At 45.1% G+C, this 12,401-nt stretch overlaps 1 protein-coding gene across 1 annotated transcript in view; it reads right to left on the bottom strand.

Annotated features, from left to right (window-relative positions):
• Positions 1-2,675, bottom strand: part of LOC8051868 (chorion peroxidase-like) — a 37,272-nt gene extending 34,597 nt beyond the window's left edge. Inside the window, exon 1 of the mRNA XM_042287051.1 lies at positions 2,552-2,675. Within this exon, the coding sequence (XP_042142985.1) occupies positions 2,552-2,675 (124 nt within the window). The remainder of the gene's footprint in view (positions 1-2,551) is intronic.
• Positions 2,676-12,401: the final 9,726 nt, after the last annotated feature.

Below are 12,401 nucleotides of genomic sequence, written 5' to 3'. Positions count from 1 at the left end.
CATTCGGTCGAAGCCGGGTTCCCGGTCGTGTGAACAAGCACTTGCTAAACACCCCTGTTAAAATAAATTCAGTGCCGTCTGGTGTCTCATATATCTGTTCAGCTTTCGCAGAACTAGAGACAGTAAAAAAACACTTAGTATATTGCCGGGCTTCGTCAGTGGCTCGAGGATACACAAAATGATGACGTCATGCGCAGGCCTTGTCTTTATGAAGCCATGCAGAGTGCAAGTTGGCCTGCTTCGTTTGCAGAGGTTAAGGTGACGTCAGAACACCGAGCTCTGATTGGCTCTGATTGAAGGACCTCCAGGTCCTTCAGTCAGAGCCAATCAGAGCCAATCAATCGTTTTTGACGAACAATATATAAGAGCCCCCCTCTGAGGGGGGCTCTTATATATTGTTCGTCAAAAACGAGGATCATGATACAAAATGCTTGATACAGAATTGTTGCAGGAGCTCGCTTCCATGATTCGAGACAGTCTAAAAATAAATTAATTCATCGTTAAAATTATTGCCTGTTTATAACTTTGCTCGAATATGGTGTAAGACCTAAGTGCGAGGTACATTAAAGTGATTTTCGTATGGAGAGATATAACATATTCTTGATCAAATGTTTTTAAATGACACTTTTTCTAAAGTGTTACTAAATCGAACCACTTTTTAAATTGTTTTTGTAACGTTATTCGGAGATAAAAGGCAAATATTATCTTCACATGCTATTTTTAGGTTACGGCCCTGCCTAAAACGCTTCAAACTTCAGGACTGAAGCTATATATATATATAGGCACTTCGACACACAGTTTTGCTTCTTAACAATGGCGTTCATTTAAAAACCTTGTTATTACTGCATAAACAAAATGTTTGTTAACCGCGAAAACCAAGGCAGCGCAAAAGAATTAAGACAAGGTATTAGAGCGAAAATTTATATCAAAGGTGCTTTTCAGATCACCAATAGCAGATACACCTTTTTGATCAAGTCCTAAATAGTAAATTTTAAGCTCGGATTGCTTGGCGAGAAAATGACCCTCTTTGCTTTTATTTATTTTTCCTTCATTTATTTTTGTTTATTAGCTACAGCGCCCAAAAGTCCACCACAACAGCGGGAGTCTCAGTTTTCAAGATCAAAAGCATGAACAACAACAATCAGATATTAGCGGACACATAGTAAGCTACAAATGCTTAGCTACATGTGCTCAAAACCTCTTATACATATAAACAACAAGACTCAAAGCTCGTACACATATAAATAGCATTTTAACTCACACACATATAATAACGTTTAAACTCATACACTTAAATAAGAAGAATGAAAACGCAAACCCGGTTTCAAATTTGCAGAGTTTTAACACAGAAGCAGTAAATAAGGTGCAGTAAAAGGCAAACTATACAGTTCGTTAAAGTTGCGAGAAAAAAAAAATTGTACTTTCCAAGGTCAAAATTTCACACAGCAAACTCATTCTGAACATGCGCTCTGAACATCGCCCTCAAATATGGCGTCCAGTGAATACCCCCTATAGACGATTGCAAGCAGGGTATCTGGCCACCGCCATGTCTCTGCTCTGCCGGGCAAGTGCGGACAATGGGAAACTGGCCAAACGCTACGTTCACGCGCACGCTGCAGATGCTTGCACGCATGGTGCACCAGTGAGGCGCCACGCTTGTAATTGTCCATATCATCAGCTTTTTTTAGGCGGGCAAGTGTTCCAAAATGCGTTCTTGGCGCATCGGAACGCAAGGAGGAGTTTGCCAATCAACGGGTAACGTATGGAATGTGCACGGAACGCGGGATGACCCAACAGCCAAGCGCGAGCCGTCATTGCTTGAGGTCAGGAGGAAACAAAAGCACGTTTGGTTGTGGGGGGGGAATGGGGGGAGGAATGGGGGGAGGGCGGGGAGGAGGGGGGGAGTGGGGTTAAGCAAACGTACGAGGTGCGTAAGGAACAGACTATCTTGCACACCGTATAGTGCTTACGTTTCCTAAGCTGTGACAGCTTAGGAAACGCAAGCACGCTGAATGCAAGAGTATCTGTTCTTGGGCGTTCTTATTGCCTAATGCTGCCATCTTACTTTCTGCGCAGAAACAAGGAGAGGTCCAGAACTTGTTTCTCTGTTTTTTTATGTTGTCAGAGACAGTGACAAAGTTAATAACTGTAGAAAACCACGGCGGGAAGCCCCAAAAAAAATTACACTACCGGTATCAGTCTGGCCATGACCGGGGAGCAGAGAATGGGGTTGTGAATGAGCTGGGCACACGCTGTCTGTGTTGACGACGTCACGTGCCCTCATGAGGTCACGTGACTGTGACGTGACATGGCGTCGTATTGTCAGATGTTATCATGACGTCACTTGTCATCAGGGAGTGCCACTTGAGTTCGTCACGTCCAGGTGCCCCGTGACTTCATGATGTCACCACGTTCCATTATGATGTCACGTGGTGTCTGAGTCCTTCATGAAGGTTCTTATGACGGCTCTTTGGGACGGTTTTCGCATAAAATACGGCTCATAAAACACATTATTTGTAAAAAAAAACAAATTATAATAGAAATAACGCACCTCCTGCGTCCCGCTTTGAGTGTGACATCTGGATATCGGCGTTCCTCTTCACGAGAAGGGACTCCCTGGCGCGTTCAGTGGCTGCGTCTATTTCGGCCACGCTGAATTCTAGAGAGGCCGCCATGTTGGACGTAGCGGCGAAGCACATGACCGTTGCCAGCAGCCACCTGCAGCAGAAGTAGGGAATGGGGCACGTTACAATAGCAGACGACAGACAGGTGGCGCACTACTTTGCCCCAAATGTGTTCTTTTAGTCAGGGAACTAAAGGTGGAGCCAACCTTGATCTTCTTTGTCCAGAGCCTGGGTATTGTGGCCCGAATTCGCCCAACAAAGAGTCAAGGTGAAGTCACACTTGATTTTCTTTGACCAGAGCCTGGGTATGTTGGCCCGAATTTGCACAACAAGGGCCACGCTTCACTGCTGATAGTGTAGCAATCATCTCGCATCTTTGGGCCTAAATTACCAAACGAATGCCAGTGGCAGGCTCTTTGTGACTGTTCAGGTCACAAAGAAGTGCCGTATGTAGGTTTCACTTTTATTTCTTCGATTCACACGTCTTTGACCAACGTCTGGCACTTCGGCAATCATCTGGCGAGCCCAAGAAAACCCATAGAAACACACACGTACAAAAAAAGTAATCTGGTACTAACTAATGCTTCGGAGAGAACCCGTAATAGAGGCCGAAGTTGTTTGCGTCTAGAGTGTCAAAACTTGTGCCAAGTTAAGAGTTTCTATGGCATACTGCCTTGGGTATTCATCTCCATGTGCTTACTGACTCTGCTTTACGACAGACTGATAACTTTTCTGAATCATGCAATGGCAATTTCAAAAACTTTGACATCTGCTCTGTGTAACTTTTCTAAATCATGCGACGGTACGTTAAAACAAGAGGCCGCATCTCCACGTGGTGAATGCTGTTGATTGGCGCGAAGCTCTGGTGGTGCTGATGATACTGGTTTACTGTTCATAGGTAATGCTGATGGTGCTGATTTCTTTTATTTCTCATAGGTAGTACTGAGTTCCGGGTTGCGTTTCGACTTCATTATTTTTGCTTTATGGTCGGTGAAATGCAGATCCAGTGGTCCTTCTAGCGGATCAGCTTGGATCCGCTAGAAGCCGTGGGAACGGATCTCCACCGCTTAAGTCAACGGTCCATGTCGGAAAGAGAATGTGTGGTATGGAACGTGGTTATATACGCATTTCAGCATTTGACCGCAGCGCCCTCTCGTCTATAGACGTTAAGCCAATGCATGCAACGTCTAACGGGATCATATACGCATTTGACCGCAGCGCCCCCTGCTGTATAGACGTTGAACGGCTACATGCAACGTTGGAGTGTAGCGAAGTAGTTAAGACGCCTGCCTCGTAAGCAAGCGTTCCTGAGTTCAAACCCCCGTGCAAGCGTACGTTTTTTTTTATTAAGGGGGCCAATTTCGGAGGCAGTGCAATCGATCTGAGCAGGGACGCCGGACGCGGGACGGATGGACAAACCTAGACCTTGTCCATCCGTCCGGCTCTGCCGTGAGAGATAAGATATGTGACGTTATAACAACGAAATGGGTTTCTAGCAAAGAAGTATAGCTTGATACCGAATACAAGAGAATAATTCATATCGAATATATATCATTATAACTATGATAAAGCCCCTATAGCGAAGATAGGGCTTTATGGCGAAAATAAAGCCCCGGGGCGAAGATCAGGCTCCATACCGAAGATATGTGGTTTTAACACACTAAAGCAAAAAAAGAAAACAAAAAAAAACGCATTATCCACAATTTGTTGGTGAACGTGAAACTGTAAATCCAAAGATCCAAGTGGTGCATGCTGAAGAACAAAAGATTCGAGAGAACAGAAAAGTGTCGCGGAGTTCAGTGCGGCTTCCTAAAGACTTTGTTCAACATTGTGTAATGTAAAACTCGAAATAACCTTTCTTTTGTTGTTAAGTTGACGATTGATGTTCATACAACGCCGCCCAAGTCTATAAGCTCACAAACTATCGTGGAATCAATCTTGTTTCTTCTCGCGAAACCATAGGTCGTCTCTCAAAGACAAAGCACCATCGATGACTGTGGTCGACATTAAAAGTGTGTCTGTTGTTTTAGAGCCGCAGTCAGACTCCTCACACGCTATATACAAAAGACACGAATGTTTGCTACAGAGCATATTCATGCACATTCGAAGCACCTTGGTGTTATACATACGTGTACTTCGTACATATCTCTGGATAGTTTTTATGAGCAATGGTGAAGGACCACCATTCAAAAGCGAGAGACCCGCCTTACACAGTGTCCGCCGACTGCATCTTTAGACTACGGCAGATTTAGACGCTTCGTTGATGAGGTTGTGCAACACCGTAGCTTTAGCATTTGAAGGTTTGGTTATAGAGGACCGATAGTTCTGACAGTTTTACGACATAATCATGATGGAAAGATAAAGTCTAGACGTAAAAAAAATTAAAAAATGCATGTCTGAATGGAATTTTATAACCAGTTATATGGATCTAGTGACTCTGATTTTGTTACCAGTCAAACTTTTAAATGTACCTCCGGAGAGTGTTTTGCACTCTCGGTTCATCAAACTGCATGGCTAAGATCGTTGCGATTGAAATTAAAAATCTGCTACGCAGAAGCGAACGTCAACCTTACCTGCAGTGCACACGTGCCATGTCCAATGACGTTCTGTGAGTCGCTATCTCGGCGAAGCGCACTTTATGGCGGACGGCTTCATGCAACATATGCGAAAACTTTCCACCAATTTCGCACTAAAGCTGAACTTTGTTTAGTTTCTTTTTTAACGTATCATAAAATAGTTAGCTCTATATTTATTCCACTGTACGGATTTACTTTCTGTGTGGGCAAAAAAACAATAAAAAATTCCCAGTGGTATAAGATTTGTTTTTTATCTCATTCCCAGAAAGTTTAACCGGATTAAACAGACACATATACAAAACAGCACATGAATCTTGAGCAGACCTTTATGAGTAGATCATCACCATAAATATGCTTATGTGTAGCACTAATTAGACAGGCAAATTAAAGCATACTAAAAATAAAGCAGTTTTCACAAACACACGAGGATAACAAAATTCGCACAACCAAGACACGCTAAATTATTGATCGCCATGTAAGAGGGTATCTAGCTGTTTTAGGAATAAAGTGACGGTGGTGCTGCTACCGACTTGTGCGGTACTGGGCAAATGTCTCTAAATATTAATAAATGCATGTTCATATGTCTCACGCTCTCGTCCTCTCCCCACGTAACAACATTAACACTGAATTACACCGCTCTTTAGACCGCTACCGTTTATAAATATCGAAGTGTTCATTTAACTAATAATCTGCCCTGCAATATTCATGTCGATAAGAACATATCCCCAGCTAATCGCTCTCTTGGTTATATTCGGCGTAATTTTCAAGTATGCTCCTTCTACCTTCAAACAACTTCTCTATATTACTCTTGTTCGCCCTAAATAAGAATACTCTTTATCTATCTGGCATCCCCACGATTCATTTCTCATCAATGCAAAAGAAGCAGTCCAAAACCGTCCAGCTCGTTTCATTCTTTTCGATTATTCCCGTTTTTCCAGTGTCACTGAAATGAAATCTCAATTAACCTTTCCTGACCCATTTCTGCGTCGCTAAATTTACCAGCACTGCCTCTTGCATAAAATGTATTACTCTCCCTCTTTAAATCAGTCTCTCCGTAGCTCACCGAACTATGTTTCTTCAAGACTGGACCACTCATGCAAGATTGCAGGAACCAAGGCGAAACCTACAGCCCACCAGTATTCTCTTATACCCAAAACTATTGTGGACTGGAATGATCTTCCCGATAACATCCTCAACATCACAGATAACACCAGTTTCGCCTCGCACTAATTCACCACTCCCATCTGTATTGCCCCTCGGGGCCATGAGGGTATTTGTAAATAAATAAATAAATAAATAGTACGGTCGAGTTGGTTGCGTTTTCTGCTGGCCTATGGGAAGAAAGAGTACCTGAAACTGTCATTTGTAAAAGAATATTTGGCCAATGTTTTGCTATGTTTATGCATAGTCGGACTAGTATCAGAAGATGATACATACCTAAACCTGTCAATTTTAAAATAATCAATGTAATAGGTGTTAGAGTAACTTAAGTATAAGTTGTTTAACTCTGTCAGCAAGGGCTAATAGACCAAAATTTCTTAGAAGTTCGGTAGGAGGGTCCGTGCGCCTGTATCTTTTGAAGATGAATATTATGGGTTTACGCTGTATATTTTCAAGTTTAGCTTGAGTTTTTTGGTGTAAGTGAACCAAACTATGTTAGCATGTCCGAGTGTAGTCCGAACAAGAGTTTTGTAAGCTAAAATTGTGTGGCTGTGGTTGCTAGTTTAAATGCTTTCTTTAAGTACATTATTTTTTCTAAAGCTTCTGAAGTTACATATTTAACATGAATTATGCTTTAGGTGTGAGGTGATCATTAAGCCTAAATAATTCCATTGACTGACCCTTGAAAGTGTTACACCATGGAAGCCGTAAAAAAATTCAAATGTGTTTTTTTGTGTTGTGACATAAACATGCAAAAAAGAAAAATAACAATATGGACATTAAAAATTATTTGCCAGTCAGTGCACCAGTCATTTATTCTCTGGAGTGAAGTATTTGGGCTATATGTTTCTCGTGGGAATTTATTTCTTGATAGATGAAGCAGTCATCTGCCAAAAATTCAATATTAACAACATCCATATTATTAGTTATGTCGTTTATAAAAAGTAGGGAGAGGGCTGGCGCAATAACAGAGCCTGCGGGACCCCGGAAGTGGCTCTGACTGTATTCGGATGCGTCCTGCTCATACTGTTTAAACTGGGAACAGTCAGAAAGTTAATATTTTTTCATACAATTAACTATGGGCCACTCGACGATCAGGTGTTCTGGTGTCATAATTATTTTCTCTGCGAGACGCGGTCTAAATCTTTAGGGAGATCGAGTAGTGGTAGGTTCACTTGCTTGCGATTGTTGGCACTGAAAGATCGGTCATAAGATTTTCAACTAGTTGGGTTACCGTAGAGAAGCCGCTTGTGAAACCATGTTGCTGGGGAGATAAGATGTGCCGCTCCTCAAGAAATTCTATTTTGTGTTTTAGTATATTGTGTTCAACTAGTTTGCAGTAGGTACATGTGAGAGAGATGGGCCTGAAGTTCGAGGGATTATTGATGTTTCCCGACTTATGAATGCGAAAATCTTTTGGATTTTTTTATTCGATAGGTACCTTGAGATGATACAGAATTTAGTAAATATTGTAGCAGTAAGCAAGAAAAGAAGAGGATAAGGGAAGCGGGCTCTCGAGCGAGTCAAAAAAAGAAAGAACGTCGATCGGTCGCAGAACAAACCGTTACAAATTGGTCGCAGCGGTGGGATGCCGACTGAAACACGTCAAGGACTTCTGCCGTAAACAGGGGGACTTTCCGGTGAGCCGTCTCCCTCGAGCCAGCTACGAGATGACACCGGTTCGCAGTTGAATGTGGCACCAATAGATACTCAGACGACAGTGGTGACACTCGGGGTTCTGGAAAGATTACTGGAGCGACAAACGCAAGCAATCATGGCCGCTACGCAGCAACGGTCAGACGATTTGATTGCAGACATCTGTCAAAGAGTAGCTGCTCTGGAAGCACTTAGGCAACCGCCACAACCAACAGTCGCCGCTATTGAGCAGACTCCTTCCCCAAACCAGACTGTCAGTGCCCCATCTGCACAGCACCGTTTCAAGTTGAAGCCTTTCGATGGGGAAACCCACTTGGATCTTTACCTACAGCAGGTCGACATAATTGCCGATGCAAACCATTGGACCGAAGATGACAAGGCACTCGCTGTCATCACCCAACTTGATGGTTCCGCACTCAACGTACTCCATGCATTTCAAGGCACCCGGCTCACGTACACAGCATTAGTCGCAACCCTACGTGATCGTTTTGGTGATGACCACCTACAAGTTTAACGCAACTTGCGTCAAGTGTAGAACGCCTAACCTACAAATCATTTCCGGGAGCAAAGCCCGATACCTTAAATCGTGTCGGCACGGCCGCGTTCGTGGATGCTATAAGTGACCCTGAGGTTCAAAAGTTTGTTGGCCTGGCAAGACCGGACACAATACGCGCAGCTCTCGGACACGCCATGAAAATGAGCGCTGCTCGGTGGGCCACCAATTGCACGCAGCCGTCAACTCCCCATGGAGTCCAAGTACAAGCATCGTCAATCCCACAAGGGACACGCCCGCATGCTGCGTCTGCCCATTCACGAAGAAATGCCAATGGGTCGTGCTACCGATGCGGACTTCGCGGCCATTGTGCATTCAAATGCGCTACTTCCTCTACCTCGTCGGGAAACGGCACGCCCGATCCCCCGGGGGCAGGGCCGGATGTAAATGCTGAAAGACCCCTTGTATCAGTTGCAAGCCAGCTAACATCAGTTCCTTTGCATCCTGTACTGGTCGAACACTTGGTGATTGTGGACGCACTTTTTGACACTGGGGCAGCTGTCAATGCTGTCCATAAGTCTTTACTTCTTTCAAACGTTGAGTTTTCTTCTGACTGCCCAGCACTATTCACGGCCCTTGGTACTACCATACCAACTGCGGGAAAAGTTCGATTAAGCATCACAGTATTCGGTCGCACTTCCGTTGAAGAGTTTGTCGTAATCCCAAATTGTGTCGGTCCCGTGATTCTTGGGTACGATGGGTGTGCTAAAGCCGGCTTGTTTTCTTTAAACGATTCTGCCGGTATTCAGGAGAGCCCACTTACGGCTTGGGAACCGCATGCGCATGGTGCCTGTCATAGCTTTGCGCCATTTCGTTTGTTTTGGAATTATTTCATAAGCCTTTGGGCATTCTTTTTTTATTCTCTGCTTAGGCGGTTTTGTCGCAACTCCATGAACGTTTGGGGGTCATGTGCGTCTTGTGCGGTAGAAAGAATAAAACGCATACCGCATGTCTTTCAACAATCTACTTCGGGCCTTGAAAAAAAGACTTGGGACGTACGCATTGCTGCTACGACGGTGATACAGCCAGACACAGCCATATGGGTCAACGTGAAAGCAAACTCAGCTCATCTTAACGGGACATTGTCTATGAGGCATCGCGGATTTCGAGGCCTGATTGCGAAGTAGCAGCACCTCGGACTACGTGTACTGATGGTTGTTTCAGCATCCTGATGTTGAACCTCGGGCGTACCCCTACCAAGCTCAAACAAGGACACCGCGTCGGCGAGTCGCTTCTCTTTCATTCGGCAGAGTTTTTGACAGCAACGGTCGATCAAGCACGACCACCAGCACAAGCTTCAAATCAGAGTGACCTTGGGAGGTGTTTAATTTTGGGTCATCCCTCGACAAACATCAGGTTGAGCTACTCAAGAGACTCATTACGACTTACCGCACATGTGTGGCCCTTACTCCCGACGAACTGGGATGCACGCATATTGGGGAACACAAGATTGACACAGGTGAGCATGCTCCTATTCACCAGCCCTTACGCCGACTGGCTCCCGTCGAATACGAAGGTATTCGAACACAAGTCGCTGATATGCTTACTCAAGGGGTTGTCACACCATTCAACAGCCCGTGGTCGTCACCGGTTGTCCTGGTGCGAAGAAAAGATGGATCTATCTGTTTTTGTGTTGATTATAGAAGGTTCAACAGCATCACAAAACAAGACGTCTACCCTTTACCCCGTCTTGATGATTCGCTCGACAGATTACAAGGCGCCAGATACTTTACGACTCTTGACCTGTTATCCGGGTTCTGGCAAGTTCCATTGAACCCAGAGGATGCTAAAAAATCTGTATTTGTAAGTTCCGCTGGACTTTTTCAATTCACACGATCGCCATTCGGCCTTTGTAACGCTCCGGCTACATTCCAACGGCTTATGGATAAGGTTTTGGGTCACCTCAAATGGACCATGGCACTAATTTACCTTGACGACATTATTGTCTATGGTAGAACGTTCGAAGAACACAACCGGAGGCTTGATTTTGTTCTCGACGCACTCCATCAAGCGAACTTGCGGATCAAACCTCAAAAGTGTTTTTTTTTTTTTTTTTGGATCTGAAGAGGTTGTTTGCCTTGGTCACGTAATCAGCAAAGACGGCATCAAACCCGACCCCGCGCAGCTAGAAGTGGTATCAAAGTACCCAACGCCGACCCGCCTCTCCGAAGTAAAAAGCCTCCTCGGCTTTGCGTCTTACTTTCGGCGGTTCATTCCAGAATTCGCCAGTCGCGCAATACCCCTTACACGTCTTCTTCGTAAAAATAGCCCTTGGCAATGGACCATAAGCGAGGAACGAGCTTTCAACGATCTTAAAGAAAGTCTTCTTTAGGCACCAATCTTGGCCCATTTTGATCCGGAATTACCATCTTTCCTGCATACCGACGCAAGCGGAAATGGTCTGGGAGCTGTGCTACTTCAAGAGCACCCCTCGACAACAACTCAGCGAGTCATCGCGCACGCCAGTCGTTGTCTAACAGATACGGAACAACGGTATCATTCGTCAGAACTGGAATGCTTTGCTCTCATCTGGGCTGTCCAATACTTTCGGCTTTATTTATATGATTATCATTTCACGGCCATTACAGACAATTCAGCGTTACTGTGGCTTCAAACGAAACGTGACCTTACTCCTAAACTCGCTCGCTGGGCTCTACTACTTGAAGAATATCAGTTCGAAATCCGTTACCGCAGCGGGAAGGACCGCACAGATGCCGATTTCCTCTCTCGTAACCCAGTAGCCCCGGCCGAAGAGTTAAACAAAGAAGATGTTCAATTTTTTCACTCCTGTGTTTAACCTTACCGAAAGCCAAAGAAGGTCTCAGAAGTTTAAGGCATTGTGTCGCGACTTAAGTCTCCTCCATCGCATACACCAGAGCGACGACTACGCCGTGCCTATCGTACCTACTCTGCCATCGTGGATCTCAAGGTTGGGTGCCCTTTCTACCCGTGAAATTACGTCCCGCTGTACTTCATCTCTGTCAGGACGACCTGACTGCAGGACACCTTGGAAGAGATAAAACTGCTGAGAAGATCTTAGCGCGTTACTGGTGGCCAGGAGGTCGGACGGACGTCGCCGAGTACACCTCGTCCTGCGTCAAATGTCAGTCTCAAAAAAACTACGAACCCCAACATCAACTGTGGCGTCCAGCCTGTCCCACTTTCCGAAACACCATTCGAGATTATTGGCATTGACCACCTCGGCCCATTTCCTTGTACGCCAGATGGCAACAAATACGTTCTGGTCGCCATTGACTACCTTAGGAAATGGGTAGAGTTACGACCAGTTCCAAATACCGCGGTCGACCATGTTGTTCCATTCCTGCGACAAGTTATTCTTCGACACGGAGTCCCTCGGTTCCTCGTAAGCGACCGCGCCTCGTGTTTCCTTTCTCGTCAATTTTTGAAGGAAACAGAACTGCACGGTATCCATCACGCTCGGGCAGCTCCGTATCATCTGCAAACAAATGGTCTCGTTGAAAGTGCCAACCGTACTATCAGCGGCATACTTGCAAGCTACGTCAACAACCAACACAATAATTGGGACCAACTTGTGCCTTACGCTGCCTTTGCCATGAACACTGCGGAGCAGTCAACGACCGCGTTCACTCCTTTTAAAATTCTGTACGGACGCACGCCAGTTCTTCCAGGCGAAGCTGGTTCCAATGCTGCTTGGCGACTGAGAGCCGAAGAATTCTCGAGCAGCTCTGAGCACCGTTTGCGAGACGCGAGAAGGCAAGCCCGAGACGTATTGTTGCGGGCTCAGCATCGAACTCAAGAACGCACTGTCCCAGCCTCACCACCAACTCGTATACAGTCTGGAGACTGGGT

This window comes from Ixodes scapularis, unplaced genomic scaffold (assembly GCF_016920785.2).
Source record: "Ixodes scapularis isolate PalLabHiFi unplaced genomic scaffold, ASM1692078v2 PGA_scaffold8__174_contigs__length_109621045, whole genome shotgun sequence".
Taxonomy (NCBI): Eukaryota; Metazoa; Arthropoda; class Arachnida; order Ixodida; family Ixodidae; genus Ixodes; species Ixodes scapularis.
This window is presented reverse-complemented; position numbering and strand designations above follow the sequence as displayed.